Consider the following 14,323-nt stretch of genomic DNA (forward strand, 5'->3'; position numbering starts at 1 on the left):
ACAAAGGCACTGATAATCTCCCTAGACTGAAAGAAAATGCAAGTCGTGATACAGAAGATACATGTATGCATTAGAGTGGTTTTGACATGCACACACACACACACACACACACACACACGCACACACACACACACACACACACACACACACACACACACACTAGGAAAGCTTGGTATCCATTGAAATAACAAAGGCACACAAGAATCCTGTCATCACATTTTTAAAAGCTTAGGGACAGTGGACAGACGATTTTGACTGTAGGGTATCGTTGCTGTCGGGAAGTTACCTCTTATCTTTTGGTATTCTTTTGTAAATTTACACACTAGGCTACAGACAGTGTCACACAAAAGTATCAAAAATAGCAGATCTACAAGCTCAAAACGTGGCACGAAGCACTGTTTAGAGCTTGTAGATCTGCTGCTTTCGCTATTTTTTAATGTGAATCCTGAAAAGTAACAGTTATGGACATATAAGGTTTCCAGCTTTCCACCCAACAGAGACGATACCCAACATTTCATTATAAATGCAACTATAAGGGGTCATCCGTGGATTTGTCTCTCTGACAGTTTGTATTTATTTTTTAATTCTGTGGAAAACAACAAAGGGTCAGCAAGTCTATATTATACCAAACCTACAGGGAGGAGGCAGGGGAAAATATTGCTTTGCCTGAGGGAAGGACAGCTCAGGCATGGTTTAAATTTTATAGACACAGTCCTACACAACAGCATAAATCAATAAATATAAAACTATTAGACCTTGGGAAAAATAAACTATATGGGGACCCCCATATAACTCCTGGAAAACTTTTCCAAATGAAATGCATGCTTTGTTGACTTAGGCCTAAGTCAACAAAGCATGCATTTCATTTGGAAAGGTTTTCCAGGAGTTATATGGGGGTCCCCAGCACAATGAGGAACAGTTTAAACACTTATGATCTACAAGCTCACACGTTGTATTTTGCACTTGTAGATCTGCTATTTGACAGATTTTCTCTTATGGGAGTCCCTGGCAAAAATATATTTTCAAATGGGGGTCCGCAGCCAAATACATAGGGTACCACGTGTGTAAATGATGTAGATCATATGTTGTTGTTTTTTTGTTTTGTTTTTTATCTTTCTTGCCCACTCTTCTTTCTCTTATGGAAATAACAAAAACTCTGGAGCTTGCTTAAAACCAATTTCACCCACTGTTTTACACCTGTAAACCTGTGATGCGACAATCAAGACGATTCTGATTACATATCAATTTGGGTGGTCTTTGACATGAAAATGTCTGAGAACAACTGGGATGACAAATAGAGTGTCTTGCTCTGTGTGATATTGTACAAATGCACACAGCACAGTAACAGCTTATTGTATCTATACTTTGAACAAAGGAATTGCAATTGTTAATCCCAGTGGGTGGACCCCCAGCTATTGCATTAGGTGAGACTGAGACCCAATCGTGTCATCCCATGTAATGAAATTTAGGTGAGATAGTATTTCATGACATCCTGCAAGTCTCCGCCCTCTGCGTGAGTGTCAGCATCTCCATCCACTCACCGGCCAGGCGTGGGGAACCAGCCTTCGGGCTCTTATCCAATCCAGTGCAGAGGTGGGCGGCGATGCTTCCACACAATCCACGCAGCCTCTCCAAGTGGCTGAAGTTATAAGTCCGTGCGCTCTGCTCATCCTGACAAATGTCGCTGTCCCGCACGGATTACGCACGCATGGGAGTCACTGTGACTGTTCGGACATAACATCTGACTCCTGCACCTTTTTGTGGATTTTACCTTTTAGAGTAGGAAACAAAAAAAGAGACAAAACAACACAAAGGAAAGCTGTGTTGTTCTGCAGCATCACTTGGATACTATAGAACCGAACATTTTTTTTTGTTTTGTTTTGGTGGTGGTGGGGGTTTGTTTCGGACCAAAACGAACCATCCATCCACGGGCTGTCACGATGGTTCATTTCCACACTACTCTCCTGCTGGTAACAGGTCTGCTGGTGTGCAGCGCGCAGCAGCAGCAGCAGCAGCCGTTTGACAGCAGCAGCGCTCATGGATTATCGTACGCGCTCCGCTCGGAGCTGTCAGAGGACTCCATCCTGGTGGCCAACAACGGGATCCACGTGCCTTTCGGCCGTTCGGTGTTCATCGACCCCATCAACGACCTGGTGATCCAGACGCAGCCGGGCGACCGCTGCAGCATCACCGTGCTGGACAACGACCCGCTGTCGCAGCGGCCGGGCCATCTGTCGCCCAAAAAGTTCTCCTGCGATTTCGGACCCAGCGACGTCACGTACTCGCACTACGGCTCGCGGAGCCCCGCCAAGGACAGAGTGCGGCTGCAGCTCAGGTACGACACGAACACGGAGACCGTCATCATCCCGTTCATGATGGAGGTGGAGGTGGTCTTTACGCAGCTGGAGCTGCTGACCAAAAACATGCCGCTCACCGTCGACAAGCTGCACGGCGTGAGTAACCCCATTGACAAAAAGATCTTAGAGTTCACTTACGACAGAGACTCTCACGTGTGCGAGGTGACGTCCCTGGCGAGCGGCGGCAACGCGCTCCCCCGGTATGGCAGGCTCGTGGACCAGGGGAAACTCGGCAAAATGATGAACTGCGACGAATTCACGCAAGCCGACATCCGCTACGAGCACACGTTCGACCGCAAGTCGCCGAACAGGGACTACGTGCCCATGGTGGTGGAGCTGCGGGACAAGGAGGGCAACCTGGTCAAACAGGAGTATTTCCATCTGCTGATCCGCGTCAAGGAGGGAGAGGAGAACACGCCGCCCAAGCCCAGCTTCGTGTCCATGATGATGATGGAGGTGAGTCAGTTTGTCATGACGGCTCTCACCCCGGACATGCTGGCCGCCGAGGACGCCGAGTCGGACCCGGACGAGCTGGTGTTCAACATCACCTCTCCCTTATCCTACGAGGAGGGCTACATAGTCAGCACCGACGACAGGAACCTCCCCATCACCTCCTTCTACCAGAGAGACTTACGCGATCTGAAAATCGCCTACAAGCCCCCCGCCCTCGACTCGGACACAGAGCGGATCTTCCAGCTGGAGTTCGAGGTGGTGGACACGGAGGGCGCCGTGTCAGACCCCTTCGCGTTCATGATCGTCGTCAAGCCCATGAACTCCATGGCGCCGGTGGTGACGCGCAACACGGGCCAGCTGCTGTACGAGGGCCAGTCCCGGCCGCTGTTCACCACGCACAACCTGGAGATCAGCGACGAGGACAACCTGGACAACGTGGCGCTGATGGTGGTGGACGGGCTGCGGCACGGCGAGCTCACAGTGCTGGGCTCCCACCGGGGGTTCTTCACGCCCGCCGACCTGGACGCGGGCATCGTGGTGTACCAGCACGACGGCAGCGACACCTACAGCGACAACATCATCTTCAAGATGACGGACGGCAAGCACGAGGTGGAGTTCCTGTTCCCCATCACCATCGTGCCCACCGACGACGAGCCGCCGATCATCAACGCCAACACCGGCCTGGTGCTGTTCAAGAACCAGATGATGCCCGTGTACCCCTTCATGCTCAGCGCGGCCGACATCGACTCCGAAGACTCCACCATCAAGTTCACCATCGTCCCGCCTTTCTCCGCAATCGGCGCAGCGTTCCTGAGGCAGTCGGACGCTCCGGAGGACCCCTCCTCGTGGAGGTTCAACGCCCAGGACGAGGTGTACGAGAAGGAGGTGACGGAGTGGCTGCAGAAAGACATTACTGACGGGAAGCTGTTTTACAAGCACACTGGCCCTCACAACACCGACACCGTCATGGACCAGTTCGTGTTCACGGCTCAGGACGACAACGACCCGCCAAACGAGTCCGGCGAGAGCGTGTTTGTCATCAGGGTGTTGCCTATCGACGACGTCCCGCCCGAGCTGTTCCCCGGCACCACCCTGCAGATGACCGTTCACGAGTACCAGCTCACTCACTTCAGCAAAGAGGTTCTCCGCTACACCGACCTGGACTCGGAGGACCGCGACCTGAAGTACACCGTCACCCAGCCTCCCACCGACACCGACGAAAACAACCCGGCCACGTTCGGCTCCCTGGTCCTCACAGACAGCCCCGACACTGAGGTCACGGAGTTCACCCAGGCCCAGGTCAACCACCATAAGGTGTCCTACAGGCCGCCTGACGTGGAGCTGGGGATCACGGCTCACGTCGTGCAGCTCCGCTACTCCGTGGAGGACCCGGCGGGGAACAGCGTGGACGGAGCGTTCACCATCTACCTCCAGCCAGTCAACAACAAGCCCCCCCAGATCACCAACACCGGCTTCCCTGTGTTCGAGCGCGGCATGCATGTTGTCTCCATCGCCGAGCTGGACGCCACAGACCCCGACACGGACGTCAAGCTCATAACCTTCACTCTGAGCCAGCCGCCCGCCCATGGCCAGCTGCAAGAGGAGTTCGCTGACCTGGAGAAGGGAGCCGTTTTCAAACTGGAGGACATCACAGAGGGCAAGATCTCCTATATCCACAATGGGGACGAGACAGCCAGCGACGAGTTCCTGTTGGACGTCAGCGACGCGATCCACGTGGTGACCGTGACAGTCAGAGTACAAGTAAGGCCCGTCGACGACGAGAGCCCCATCGTCAGCTTGCCCCCGGGGACGATAGGCTCCCATTTGGACGTGCTGGAAAACGGAGCCACGGAAATCACGACCAACGTCCTCCAAGGCCGCGACGACGACACAGATGACCTCCAGCTGACCTTCATTGTCGAAGACGCCCCGGGGAGGGGAGAGATCCTGGTTAAAGGGGTGCCCGCTACTAGGTTCACACAGGCCGACATCATCAATGGCTTGGTGGTGTATGCACACACTAGTGGAGAGATAGGCCTCATGTCTGAAGAGGACAACTTCAATTTGACGCTCACCGACATGTCAGACGAATGGACAGTGGGCGGTAACAAAGTCACCGGAGTTCGCGTCTGGGTGACTATTCTTCCAGTTGACAACCAGGCCCCTGAGGTGGGAGTCGGGGTTCAGTTCAGTGTCATTGAAGGGGAGAAACACACAATCGGCCCTGAGCACTTGAACGCCGACGACAATGACACGCCGTCAGAAGACATCCTTTGCACCATCATCGTTCAGCCCTCCGCCGGCTACTTGGAAAACATCTCCCCTGCTCCCGGCTCCGAGAAGTCCAGGTCAGGAACGGCGATCAGTGCGTTTACCATCGGAGACGTCAGGGAAGGACACATCCACTATGTGCAGAGCATTCACAAAGGGGTCGAGCCGGTGGAAGATAGATTCACGTTCCGATGCTCCGACGGCATCAACTTCTCCGAGAACCTGTTCTTCCCCATCGTCATCATCCCCACAAATGATGAGATGCCGGAGCTCTACATGAGGGAGATCGTGGTGATGGAAGGGATGAACATTGTGATCGACACGCCGATCCTGAACGCCGCCGACGCCGACATCCCAGCCGAGGAGCTGACGTTCATCATTTCCAAGCCGCCCAAACACGGCGAAATCTTGAACCAGCTGTCCACCGGCTCTGTCGTTGTGAAGAACTTCACGCTGGAGCAGATCCGAGAGGCCTCCAGCATCATCTACGAGCACGACGACTCCGAGACCACCGAGGACAGCTTCGACGTCATCGTCACAGATGGCAAGCACTTTGTGGAGAAAACGGCCACGGTCATGATCATTCCCGTCGACGACGAGACTCCTCGCATGCTGATCAACGACGGCCTGGAGGTGGAGATAGGAGAGGCCAAGGAGATCGACGGAAAAGCGCTCAAAGCAACAGATTTGGATTCGGACGACAGCGCACTGACATACATCATCCGCTTTGGACCCGGCCAGGGTCTACTTCAGAGGAAAACTCCCTCTGGCTCTTTGGAGAACATAACGTTGGGCATGAACTTCACTCAGGGGGAGCTGGACGAGGGGCTGATGGTGTACACGCACAACGGCCAGGAGGGCATCCGCGACCTGGTCAAGTTCGACGTCACCGACGGCATGAACCCGCTCATCGACCGCTACTTCTACATCACCGTGGGCAGCATCGACATGGTGTTCCCCGACGTGGTCAGCAAGGGCGTGTCCCTGAAGGAAGGCGGCAGAGTGACCCTGACCACCGACCTCCTCAGCACCTCGGACCTCAACAGCCCCGACGAGCACCTGGTCTTCACCATCACCAGGGCCCCGGTGAGAGGCCACCTGGAGTGCACAGACACCCCCGGCATGCCCATCGTTTCCTTCACGCAGCTCCAACTCGCCGGCAGCAAGGTCTACTACATCCACACCTCTGACGACGAGGTCAAGATGGACAGCTTCGAGTTCGAGGTCACGGACGGCTTCAATCCCGTCTTCAGGACGTTCAGGGTCGCCATCGTGGACGTGGACAACAAAAAGCCTGTGGTGACCATCAACGGCCTCCTCGTCACCGAGGGTGAGACCAAGCTGATCACGCCGTTCGAGCTCACCGCCGAGGACCAGGACACGGCGGAGAAGCTCCTCAAGTTCACCGTCACGCAGCTGCCCGTCCACGGCAAGCTCCTCTACAACCGCTCGGTGCCGGTCACCAGCTTCACCAAGCAGGACCTCAACGACAACCTCATCAGCTACAAGCACGACGGCACCGAGTCGCCCGAGGACTCCTTCTCCTTCACCGTGACCGACGGCACGCACACCGACTTCTACGTCTTCCCAGACACCGTGTTCGAGACGCGGCGTCCGCAGACGGTGAAGATCGCCGTCGTGGCCATCGACAACGGCGTCCCGCAGATCGTGGTCAACAGGGGCGCGCCCACGCTGAAGATCCTGCCCACGGGTCACCTGGGCTACCCCATCAGCTCCAAGGTGCTGAAGGCCGAGGACAGAGACAGCAGCCCGGACTCGCTGGTGTTCCACGTCACCGCCCAGCCCAAGCACGGCTACATCATCAACCTGGGACTAGGGAACAACTCTGTCGACACGTTCAGTCAAGGTAAGAACCAGATTTTGACAGTTTTTTCGTAAATTATTGCCCTATACTTGATATCGTCGTCCAAGTTTCAAATATGTATGTTCTTTTGCAAAGTAAAGCCCTGCTTCATCGTACAAGGACGTCGCACAAAAGTAGTGAAAACAGTAGATCTACAAGCACACAACGCCTCGCGGTGCGAGGCGTTGTGTGCTTGTAGATCGGCTGTTTTCACTAGTTTAAATCATTTTTAAAATTATAAATGCAAAACGAACGGTTTTGGACATACAAGTTTTTCATCCGACAATGACGATATACTACACAGTTACACAAAAGCATCAAGAGTAGCAGATCTACAAGCTTGAAGTTTTTTGAGCTTGTAGATCTGCTACATTAGCTATTTTTTAATTTGAAAAGTAACTGTTTTGGACATATGAGGTTTCTACCCGACAGAGACGATTATACTCTGTTACAAGTAAAATGCCTGTATTACAAATTTGAGAGTGAGTAAAAGTACAAAAGTATTTGCTTTATAAAATATAATGTATTTAATTATCATCGCTATCAGGTCGAAAATCTTATTATGATTAAAACCGTTGGAAAGAATAACCTGTGTTCCAACTGATCCAGTGTACAGTAGTTATTATTTATTCATATTAGCTCTTGTTAATAATGTGTTTCATTGATTAAATATTTATAAAACCCACAGCATTGTTCAAAACCAGTGAAAATAGCCAATAGCTCACAACACTTCGCATTGCACACATACACAAAAAGTTGAAATATACTGTACAAGGTTTTTACCCAACAGCATGCATAATGTATGACACTATATATAATAGTCCATAATTACTCCATAACATCTGTCATCTGTAAAATTCAACCGCTCACACTTTCTCCGTTTTTTGATTGCTTTTCTCACGCTGCATGATGAGGATGTAAATGTATGTTGTGTGCATAATTATTCTCACGTGATTTGGGAGTTTCAAAAGTGAATTGACACGGCCAGGCTTTAAGAACGGCGTGTGCATCAAATGATAATTAGCTGTGCCAAGAAGCAGAGATGTTTTCTTTGGGTAGTTAATATTGCGTCACATGTCATTTTAACCACATTCACCATTATTTAATACTTTGGCTGTTCAAAAATAGCAAATATACAAGCTCATAGCACATCCATTCTTGCCTCTATGAGCTTGTAGATCTGCTATTTTAGAAAAATCTTGAACATTTTGTGGAAATCTTTGAATATAACATATTTTTTAAAGCAAGCATTTTTAAATGAAACCTTTGCATTTTGAGATGGGGGTCCATCATTTTGGGGGTCCTTGACATTAAAAAAGTTTTGAGCACCACTGATATACACATAGCGACATAAGCTTTTCAAAAAAGTCGCTTAGAACAGTGGTTCTCAACCTTTTCAGGCCGTGACCCCCCACATAATCATATTTTAACTGGGGACCCCCCACCTTACGAGCACTAAGAGTTGAGTCAGTACTTTTTGTACAACATTCTATTGTGAAAATAGCCGATCTACATGCTCACAACGCCTCGCAACGCCAATTTGTCATTTTAGCTGTATTAAAACGTCCTCAAATTTTCACTTGAGAAATGTGCAGATACCCTCTATACACTTAAACTTTTTGTTGGTTTGTTTACTGTTGAGTAAGAAAACAATCTTTCATATTAAGTTAATCATCTGGGGACCGCCCAAAATAATGTGGGGACCCCTCTGGGGGTCCTGACCTACAGATTGAGAACCACTGGCTTAGAACATATTTCTTTTAGAACCGGCCTCATGGCACTCAACGGGTTAAGAAGTGGTCGTGTTCATCAAATCGTAATTAGCTGTGCGAGGCAGCGGAGAGAGGATGGCTGACGTTTTTAAACGCAGAAAATGTCTTGTACGGTGGTAGACGGATAAGGATGAATAATGCATGTGTTGGTGCTGCGTCTCGGGGGAGCTGTTCACCTCTGATGCTGTGCTGGTACAGTGGTTTGTTAAATACACCGGGACAGAGTGTGTGGTGTGAAAAGGTCAGCGCAGACCTTTCTGCTGTTGGCAGGATGGTATTTGAGTCTGAAAAGTGTGTCCAGCTCAATGCTCCTTCAGTTTCTGGTTATTTATTGATATTTTGTACTTTTAAATATCACCCACACACAGAGGTAGGGATGGGACGATATCATATCACGATTATTGTGACTTATGATATTACGATGTTATCACGATAATCAAAATCGATTATTCTGGGGTGGAACATTTGACAAAAAATAGCAGATCTACAAGCTCACAGCGCATCACGTTTGCGACGCGTTGTGAGCTTGTAGATCGGCTATTGTTTGGCAAAGACATTTGAAAGAGAGTGAAAAAAGACTGTATCAAGTACGTATATTATAAGTATTAGTTTTACCAATTCTAGAGGGTTTAAGTGGTACCGGATATGCAGCTCGGCAAATAAAAGGTGAATTGATCCCAGGGCATGACGGAGGACGATATCACGATACATTAAATCTCCACGATACGATTATCGTGGGTGTTTTTCATCACGATAAACGATAATATTGCTTATCGTCCCATCCCTACGCAGGGGCGGATGAGAGCGTGGCAGGCATCAACAAGAAGATAATGTCGGGCAAAAACCTCTCATGTCCCTTTTTGAACTGTTTTGTGTTTTTTCGTAAATTTACAGCCTATTCTTGACCATACTACAGTGTCAGACAGTCACACAAAAGTATCAAAACTTTTCAAAAGTAGCAGAAATACAGCGTGAAGCGGCGACAAGGTTTCCACCCGACAACGACGATATGCTATAAATATAAGGTGCTGGGAGTGAAAATTATAATGTAGGGGTGCCTCGGATTAAACAAATATTCATGGGGTGCCCTGAGACAAGAAAAGTTTGTGAACCCCTGGATTACTGAGGCACTTAGACTGTCTGCATTTGCTGTATTACCTTTCTTTCCGTAAATCTCTAGATCAGGAGTGTCAGCTAAATGCCTAAATTGTAAAATAGTAAATCGTAAAGTGCTTGGCGTGAGCGGCCCTTCAGGCTCGGCAGACATCACAATCGATGGCATCGTGTCATTTGATTTCGTGTGGCGGGGGCTATAAGTAAGTAAGAGAAAATCAGCCCGCTGATGGCACAGATCAGCAGCCACGCACGGTGGAACTCTGGATATAGGATGCAGAGAGAGAGAGAGAGAGAGAGAGAGAGAGAGAGAGAGAGAGACAGTAGAACAGTGCATGGCGTCTGTTCAGAAAAGGCTAAGGTATGGCAACATGACCGGTTGTCGCGCGTGCAAGACACCAGTCATGTTCCCATACCTTAGCAACGGGCATGATACATTTATTTTAAGAAGTACATTCTATTTCCCCCCGTTTCTACGGTTTCTTGGGCTGGATATGGCAGCCTGGAACAGTTGTTCAAGTGCAGCTAAACTTGGCATGTTAGTAAACGCGCCACAATTAACAATAATGAATTGCACCTGTGCAGCTGACCTACGGAACCTGGGAATATACCATTTTGACATTCATGGATTTATTTTTATAAGTAACTTTTATTTTCCCCCTGGACCCAGGGTATGGCAGCTGCATACCCCTGCCATACCCATTTGACGCCCCTGCTGTAGAAAGAACTCTTCTTCTTCTGTCTGCAGGGAGAGAGAGAGAGACACACACACACACACATTATATCTGACAGGCTTCTGAGTGGCTCCACTCTTTAGAAAAGGGCACAGATGAGAGAGTGAGAGACAGAGTGAGAAGGGGGGGGGGGGGGGGGGGGAATAAAGGGAATAAGGAGGAGCCAGTGGTGTGAAGGAGAGAAAAGAGCGAGGAGGCGTGACAGAAATAAAAGAGCCAAGGTTTGGATAGATACAGTTAGGACAAGAGGGGACGGACGGAGAGAGAGAGAGAGAGAGATCTGAGACAGTGTTGCCAAGATGCTTATATTTTATTATAAAAGACTTTGGGCTTGTTTCTTTCTGTGAAGTCGCTTGTGAATATTGCAGTTGCGCGCAGGGGTCATCAATATCAGTGGTTCTCAACCTGTGGGTTGGGACCCCCAGCGGGTCCCCAAATTATTTTGGGGGGTCCCCTGATGATTAGCTTAATGTGCAACATTGTTTTCTCACTCAACAATAAACAAACCAATATAAAGTTGAAGTGTATAGAGGGTATCTGCACATTTCTAAGGACTTTTTAAAACCTCTAAAATGACAACTAAAACATTTGCCAAAATGGACAAATATTCGATGCAGACATTGTGAAAAATAGCTGATCTACATGCTCACAGGTCACAACGCCTCGCAACGCTCGGCTATTTTCACAATAGAACGGTGTTATACAAAATGAATGTAATGCCTCAACTCTTAGTGCTTGTCAGGGTGGGGGGGTCCACTCCTTTTGTATGGCTGTGGCAAAAATTGAATTTTGAAAAGAATGTCCATCACAAGCCAGGATGACGATGACCCCTGGTTTCGGGATGTGGCGCTTAATTGTACTGAAGTGTAGTAGTTGCTTATTTGGGCTTGCTTCCTGATAAGTCATTTAAACCAGCACTTCTCAAACTAAACTAACAGGACAACATCTCCCCTAGACGAATCCACTGAGCGCAAATCATAAATGCGGTGTCAAGCGGCACGGTTTCTCACCGCGACACAGCAACGACACGGCAGCTCTCTGTGGATTTGCCTGAACAAGGCATATCGATTGTGATGCTCTGTGTATTTCACCATACGCTTAATAAGGCAACAAACCCTTGAGATATAAAAAAGGGTTCTCTGTTGAAAATAGCAGATCTACAAGCTTGTGAGCTTTTACATCAGTAATTTTCAAATAGTGTTATCTACAGGGTTTGAGTGCATGCTTCTTTTGGGGCTTGTTTTTGTCGCAAACTCTGGCAACACCGTCGGTTCGGGGAAGCGAGTGATAGTGGAGGGGGAAGAGGGGGGTGGGGGGGGGGGGTGTTCTTGTCACGGGACGCAGTGGGGCGAAAGAGACTTGGCCTCCTGTCGTCTTTATTTACTCAGCCCATTTCCAGGGCACGTCCCCCGAGGTGTACCTCTTTAAATATTTGATGGCCTTCGTGCCCTCACAGGCTCACAGGGCATGACTCACTGCTGGATGAAGAAGTACTCTGATTTATTATAGATTTGTTTTGCTTAAGTAGAAGTAGCAGCGATGCAATATGAATGTTGTCGATCTCCATATTTTGACTTTTTTTCGTTTTTTCGTAAATTAATGCCGCACTTGATCATTGCGACCGTCAGGGAGCAGTTTACTATGAAAACCTCCACCGGCCGGCCGTCCGTCCGTCCGTCCGTCACACGTCACACGTCACACCTTTGTTTGTGTACGGTGTGATGTCATATATCTTCAGTATGACATCACACCACATGTGTACACAAACCTTTGTGTACGTTGCTGTGGCAACAGTCTGTTGTTGCTGGTCTGTTAGTGTACGTTAGCAACCACCTTAGCAACCATGGTTTTACCCTAGCAACCAACTGTTTACCCTAGCAACCAACTGTTTACCATAGCAACCATGTTTTTTTACCCTAGCAACCAACTGGGCATAAAAGGGATTCTGTTAGGGATCTCCATATATGGGCATAAAAGGGATTCTGTTAGGGATCTCCATATATGGGCATAAAAGGGATTCTGTTAGGGATCTCCATATATGGGCATAAAAGGGATTCTGTTAGGGATCTCCATATATGGGCATAAAAGGGATTCTGTTAGCTGTTAGTGATCTCCATATATGGGCATAAAAGGGATGCTGTTAGGGATCTCCATATATGGGCATAAAAGGGATTCTGTTAGGGATCTCCATATATGGGCATGAAAGGGATTATGTTAGGGATCTCCATATATGGGCATAAAAGGGATTGTATCCCAGATGATGCCCTGTTAGGAGATCCACACTAACAGAATCCATATATGGTCCTACCGACAGCTGCTTCCAGAGGATCAACAACAACAAAAAGCAGCAAGAACACAAAGCCATTGACAAGGCCCTGCAGAAAATGCATGACACGCTGCTGCGCCACACTCAGCACCCCTAAAAACCAGTACTTGGGATTTGTTGATGTAAATGTTCACATAGAGTGTAATAATTGGTAAAACAAACTTTTGGCCTATTTGTGGAGATAAGCGACCAACGGTCGCTTATCTCCCGATTAGGGAGTCTTACTGGTATTACAGTGTCACACAAAGGACTTTTTAACACCTCTAAAATGACAAATTAAACATCGGTTAAATTGTCAAATATTAGAGGCAGACATTGTGAAAATAGCTGATCTATATGCTCACAACGCCTCGCAACGCGAGGCTTTGTGAGCATGTAGATCTACTATTTTCACAATAGATTAATGCCCCACTTAATATTACAGTGTCACACAAAAGCATCAAAAGAAGCAGATCTGCGAGCTCGAAACGTGGCGCAAATTGGCGCGTTTTGAGCTTGTCGATCTGCCATTTTTGGCTGTTTTTGAATTAGAAACCTGAAAAATAACAGTTATGGACATCTGAGGTTTCCACCCGACAGAGACGACTATACTCTGTTACAAGTAAAATGCCTGTATTACAAATTTGACATGAGTAAAAGGACTAAAGTATTGGCATTATAAAATATAATTTAAAAGAACCCCAATGAAAAGGAAAAGGAAAAGGAAGTGGTGCATCTTGACACATTGTGAGCTCGGCTATTTTTACGAATAGTCAGTGACATTTAAAACAGGTCTTGATTGTCTAATTGTAAGTTTTTGGAATAATAATATAATTCTGAAAAGTATTCTATTAACTAAAGTTTTCAAATATTTGTAGTGGATTAAAATGCCTGATGAGATATAGTGGAGTAGAATTACAAAGTTTTGAAAAATAGAAATAATCACGTAAAGTAAAAAAGTTGTTACTCAAGTACAGTACAGTTGAGTAAGTGTACTTTATGTATGCAAAGCCTCCTCGCTGGGTAGGATGTGGGGCCGCATCCCAACACTTAGCACAGGGGTCTTCAACCGGGGGTCCGGGACCCATAGGTGGTCCTCAGAGTTACTACAGGGGGTCCTCCAAATCTTTGTGTGATAGAAACGTGTTCCTCCTTTTCGTCTATATTCTGAGAACTTTAGCCAAAACTGCAAGGCGTTGTGAGCTTGTAGATCGGCTATTTTTGGCAAAGAGGTTTGGTATAGAGGGGAAAAAGAACAGACCAAGTACAGAGTGGATTTATTAAGTATTGACAGTTCAAGTGGTTAAATATCTGAAAACACAAATTGACATGAATCCAAAATACACGATGATTGAGCTGTCTAACAATGAAACTATACGGAATTCATGAAAAGGTTGTGGGGGTCCCTGCTTCATCTCTCTCTCAACTAAGGGGTCCCTGCTTCATCTCTCTCT

At 48.0% G+C, this 14,323-nt stretch overlaps 2 protein-coding genes across 2 annotated transcripts in view; one reads left to right on the forward strand and one right to left on the reverse strand.

Moving 5' to 3' along the window:
• The window catches only part of LOC308304652 (nicotinamide N-methyltransferase), a gene marked incomplete at both ends in the record, with an annotated part of 37,939 nt that extends 35,708 nt beyond the window's left edge, over positions 1-2,231 (reverse strand). The window contains 2 exons of the mRNA XM_080749276.1: positions 1,490-1,684; positions 2,113-2,231. Of these exons, the coding sequence (XP_080605402.1) occupies positions 1,490-1,684; positions 2,113-2,231 (314 nt within the window). The remainder of the gene's footprint in view (positions 1-1,489; positions 1,685-2,112) is intronic.
• Positions 2,232-2,357: 126 nt separating this feature from the next.
• Positions 2,358-14,323, forward strand: part of LOC308304653 (FRAS1-related extracellular matrix protein 2-like) — a gene marked incomplete at its 3' end in the record, with an annotated part of 158,146 nt that continues 146,180 nt past the window's right edge. Inside the window, exon 1 of the mRNA XM_080749277.1 lies at positions 2,358-6,948. Within this exon, the coding sequence (XP_080605403.1) occupies positions 2,373-6,948 (4,576 nt within the window). The 5' untranslated portion in view covers positions 2,358-2,372. The remainder of the gene's footprint in view (positions 6,949-14,323) is intronic.

Source organism: Nannobrachium achirus, assembly GCF_963921795.1.
Source record: "Nannobrachium achirus genome assembly, chromosome: 19".
Classification (NCBI taxonomy): Eukaryota; Metazoa; Chordata; class Actinopteri; order Myctophiformes; family Myctophidae; genus Nannobrachium; species Nannobrachium achirus.